Raw genomic sequence first — 4770 nt, forward strand, 5'->3', positions numbered from 1 at the left:
TTCACTATCAGAGTTTCTGGGGTATGCCAGGGTTGACACTGATTTGGCAGCAGGTTGCAAAAGACAAGTGTCCTGGAAAGGACATTCAACACTTGAGTATGGCCTTGGCAGAGGCCTCAGAAGGGAAGCTATGTCATCTCCGAGCCTATTTCTTCAGGTGTGCAAGAAGGGGCTGACATAAGTGACTTCAGGATCTCTTCCTGAAATACTGTTAGCTTGGATGCAGTTCTAACGTTTTCCTCCAGCTTGCCCTGCAACACTGTCTGTTACTTCCTTTTAGAACAGCTTTAGTTCTTCCTAAAACTAGTATGGCCAATCTCATAACCACCTCTTAAAAACCCAAGTTCCAGTAAGCTCACTCAGCCCACATACTTTAAAACAAGTAAAATAAAGCTAATAAGGAACAAAATTTAAGGCTTTTTCTTTTATTTCAGCCAAGGAATGATGCATGCTACAGAGTAATCTCCACTTTCCCCGCTTGCTTTGTAAAGAATGCCACCATTTCCAATCCCAAAGAACATGGCACTTGTCTGCTTCTTTCCCTTTCTCACTCATTCCAGATTTTCAAGCGTTTTCTTCAATAATGAGGCTTTTTCCTGCAGCTCAGGTCTGTTGTCTGTCTCCATAGTTGCTAAAGACTCAATCAGGAGTCCTCTGCATTCAGACGTCAAACTTTCCCACTGTTTAGATTCTGTATGGAAAACAAAAAAAGAACCCTTATACAGTATGCAAGAAAAAAAACTATTTCTCTTCCATATCCTATCCCCAAAATAACCGCAAAGCAACCCCTTGATCAGGAGATCAGTATATTGAAACACATAGCTGTCTTTCAAACTCAATTTCTGACAATAGCCTGAAAGCCTGTCAGGAGCTTTACCCCTTCCCCCAGTATGGGCAAGACAAAGGGAGACTGAGCTACATGCAACGATATGCAAGCAAAGGATGTATCAAGGCATAGGAGCAAAACAGTTATTTCAACCGCAAGAGGCTACTTAGTAAGACATGCTCGGCAAAAGACCCTCATTAGCTTCACAATGGTACACTTTAGGTACATAACACTTTACCACTCTTAAAAGAAAGCCCTAGAGAACCATATATATACTGCAAATTTTAGAAAAGAAAGCATAGTAAATCTTCCATCTTGTTTGTAAGACTGTCAACTTTCTAGTGATGTGACTTCAAACAAGTGGTTGTTTTAGGGGCCAAGCTCTCATATAGTTCAAGCTAGCCTTGAACTCCTCATCCTCCTGCTTCTGTCTCTCGAGCTCTGAGATTACAGGCCCGTGCCACTACATCCAGCTTCAAGCAAGTTATTTAACCTCACTTTTGTCATCTAGAACATATTAATATGTTATCTGAAAAACTAAGAATTTGGTAATATGGCTTAGCCTTTATTAAGAAAAAAAGGATATGTGGTTTTCAGTATTACCGGGTCTATAAGGTACATTTTGTAGAGACCTAGGATAGGTGTTGCTAGGGAAAGAGGGAGAAATATAAATATCAAATACAAAAGGTTGTGATGAACACTATTCTACCTTCAGCATTTTTAATCCATGGGAATAACGGGGTAGTAAGGAAAACCAGACTCTTTCAAAACCTGACAATTATACCACTGGAGAAAATGCCACAGCTTTTCTTCTACCACTGACACAACAGAGCCTCAAAAGAATTTACAAGGTTGTTGGTTTTTTTTTTTTGGGGTTTTTTTTTTTTTTTTGCTGGTTGTTTCTTTTTTTAATTTTGACAGGATATCACTGTGTAGCCCCAGCTGGCCTGGAACTCACTATATAGACCAGGCTGGTCTCAAACTCACAAAGACCTGCCTACCTCTGCTTCTCCAATGTGGGGATTAAAGGTGTAAGCACCATGCCAGGCAAAATTGTTTTTTTTTTTTAAAAAAGAAAGAAAGAAAAACAGCACTAAAATGTGCTAATGTCAAATTTGATGACTCAAATGGGTTTTGTTAAAACATTTTCCAATACTCTCCCCACTGTCATTCTATTTACAGGCACAGCGAGCTTTGTGCCTATATATCACCATCAATCACTTCCTATAATTAATCAAGATTAAATAAGAATTCCTGATGGAAATAAAAACCATTACTTTGAGATACCTACAGCTTAATCCATTAGAAGCACAAACACAAGTGTACCAAATTTAAATCCTTAAAATTTAATGGTTTTAGTTCTCTGTAGTCACTGTTTTATATAAAAATTTAGACTATAAGCAAAAACAGGAAATTAAAAATTTCTAAAATGTATGCCTTGAAATATTGAGGCTTCCTGATGTTCTCATCAAAACTATGATGAACTCACCTTCAATTTTTTTAAGAAGTAATTCTATCACAGATAAAGCTTCCGTCCTCACAGATGAGTAGGTCTTATTTTCTAAGAAGAAAATCATGCAGTTCATAAATATGTTTTAAAGACAGAACCCTCAAGATTAAATTAATGTTACTAAAAGCTACTGCCTATTCAGGTTATAACTGTGGATACATTTTGGGGGGGCAAACGATACATGCAAATACACAGAAGAAATTCTCAACAGAAGTCATTTGCATGGTCAGTAGTATCTTCTCATAAACTGCTTAAAAGATGTTTTGAAGAGAGTACTTCAACGAACTTAGTACGTTCCCACGTACTGCCCATTAGACATGGGGAAAGTAAGGATAGAGCTGAGAAAGCCCATAGAATCTTGACCAGGTAAACAAAATTAGCTTCACAGATGTAGACACTATGTGCCACTTGATTTGAGGAAAATCACATCATTCATATCCTATCTCAGCTGAGAACTCATAAGCTGGATCTAATTGTGAGAAAATGACAAACAGCAAATGAGATTTTTTTTTTCCAAAAAAAACAATGGGAAAGGCTTACCCTTCAGAGTCATGAATTTAGTGTAAGAGAAAGGCTAAGGAAGTGTGCTGGATGAAAGGAAACCAAAATCACATACATAGGGGTTAAAATTCTATCTGAATTATAGATTAAAACCTCCTAGTTTAGGGGGACACATGGGCTATCTAAAAAGGACAGTTCATAGTTGTTCCAGAAAGTTAATTCCTAGGACAAATACTTGAAGCTCAGCTCCTGAGCTGTAAAATCTGGATTACAAAGGTCAAAGGTGATAGGGCAGGCCTATAATCCTAGCTGGGTACAGGCCTATAATCCTAGCTATGTAGGAGACTGGGGTCACAAATTCAATCCCAGCCTGGGCAGCATGGAGACACTGGCTCAAACCAAAAGTGCTGGGGTTGCAGCTCAGTGGTAGTGCTTGCCTAGCATGCATGAGGCCTTGGATTTGATCACTAGCACCATCACCACCAAAAACCTAAAAACACTATTCAATTCAAGGTTACTACACTCACCTAAAGAATATGTGATTGATTTACAAGTTTCAAGAAGAATTTCAGCCAAAGCTTCGGGATCTGCATGCTCTTCTTCCAAAAGCATTAACCTACAACAATCAAAAAGCAAGATACAAACATTACTCATAAGAAAGTTTAAAACCTAACTGGCACAGTAATTTCTACCTGAACATACCATTTTATCATGTTACCTCAGCTAGGAAGGTATATGCTGATTACAGGAATGTACAGATGTATAAGAATCCCATTGCTCTTACATGGAATGCAAGTGGAGGTAAGGACACAAAAACCTGAATCATGAAGTAAATTACCCCTGGAAAAAGGCATTCATCGACTGGAGGATGCCGAGCTGCACCTTCCACGTGCTGAGTCTTAGGCGTTCACACATCAGTTTGCAGAGCTCCTGACGATAACAACCTGGGAAGACAGCAGAGCAGGCCAAAGAAGTATGTGAAGAAGGGAAAGTAAACAAGAGGGACAGACGGAGGGGCGGACAGCACAAGAGGAGACAGGAACAGAAAGACCAAGTGAAGAGTAGGAGTGACAAAAATGCCTTCAATTAAAGACACAGACTTCCCTTCAAACCTACAGTATTCTTTCCTATCCAATTTCCAAACAAATGTCCTTGACCAGAACCCCCTACACACATACAAAGGTGCATTCAAGTGTCTGCTTTCAACAGCAGCTTAGCCTCACTCCTCTTTCAAAGGCCTTTAATAAAAGCACTTACAGAACTGGAGTTATGGACAGTTGTTAGCCGCCATGTGGGTGCTGGGAATCGAACCCAGGTCCTCTGCAAGGCAGTCAGTTCTCTTAACTACCAAGCCATCTCTCCAGCCCAACACATAAGTTCTTAAAGAAAAAGCCCTGGTGCTCTGTTCAGTATCTGGCCGACAAAGGGACATGTCTGTCTTGTGTGAAACTACTCTGTGTTTGATATCTTTCTCATGAGATTCCATACTTGAACTTTCCCTAGCTATCAAGCAAGAGTTAACCGTACCAATGGTGTCAAGTAAGGAGACTCCCGTTGCAGTCCATAATATAATTCACAAATCCAAAAGTTAGCTTTTGAGGAATATTTCATATGTAGTATGTTTTATACATAGCAAACAGAGGGTCACATAAAGAATGACTGGCTCGGGGCTGGAGAGATGGCTCAGCGGTTAAAACACTGACTGTTCTTGCAGAAGACCCAGGTTCGAATCCCAGCACCCACATCCCCAGTTCCAGGGGATCCGATGGCCTCTTCTGTCCTCCGTGGGCATTGCACGACACGGGTTCGCTTACCTACATGCAGGCAAAACATGCATAGCATACACATAAAATAATAAATATTTTTTAAAAAGACAGGCTCAGCCGGACGTGGTGGCGCACACCTTTAATCCCAGCACTCGGGAGGCAGAGGC

The 4770-nt window shown here is 40.1% G+C and overlaps 1 protein-coding gene across 5 annotated transcripts in view; it reads right to left on the minus strand.

The window, feature by feature from the left end:
- Positions 1-409: 409 nt before the first annotated feature.
- Ecpas (Ecm29 proteasome adaptor and scaffold) overlaps positions 410-4770 on the minus strand; it is a 108677-nt gene continuing 104316 nt past the window's right edge. For 4 of the 5 annotated variants that reach the window (XM_008831122.3, XM_029562526.1, XM_008831120.2 and 1 more), the window contains 4 exons: positions 3676-3781; positions 3365-3453; positions 2316-2387; positions 410-691 (listed from right to left, as the gene is read on the minus strand). In XM_008831122.3, the coding sequence (XP_008829344.1) occupies positions 552-691; positions 2316-2387; positions 3365-3453; positions 3676-3781 (407 nt within the window). In that variant the 3' untranslated portion in view covers positions 410-551. The remainder of the gene's footprint in view (positions 692-2315; positions 2388-3364; positions 3454-3675; positions 3782-4770) is intronic. The other variant, XM_029562527.1, reaches the window with a different exon arrangement.

The sequence above is a fragment of the Nannospalax galili genome, unplaced genomic scaffold, assembly GCF_000622305.1.
Source record: "Nannospalax galili isolate Female #2095 unplaced genomic scaffold, S.galili_v1.0 scaffold1255, whole genome shotgun sequence".
In the NCBI taxonomy this organism is placed as follows: Eukaryota; Metazoa; Chordata; class Mammalia; order Rodentia; family Spalacidae; genus Nannospalax; species Nannospalax galili.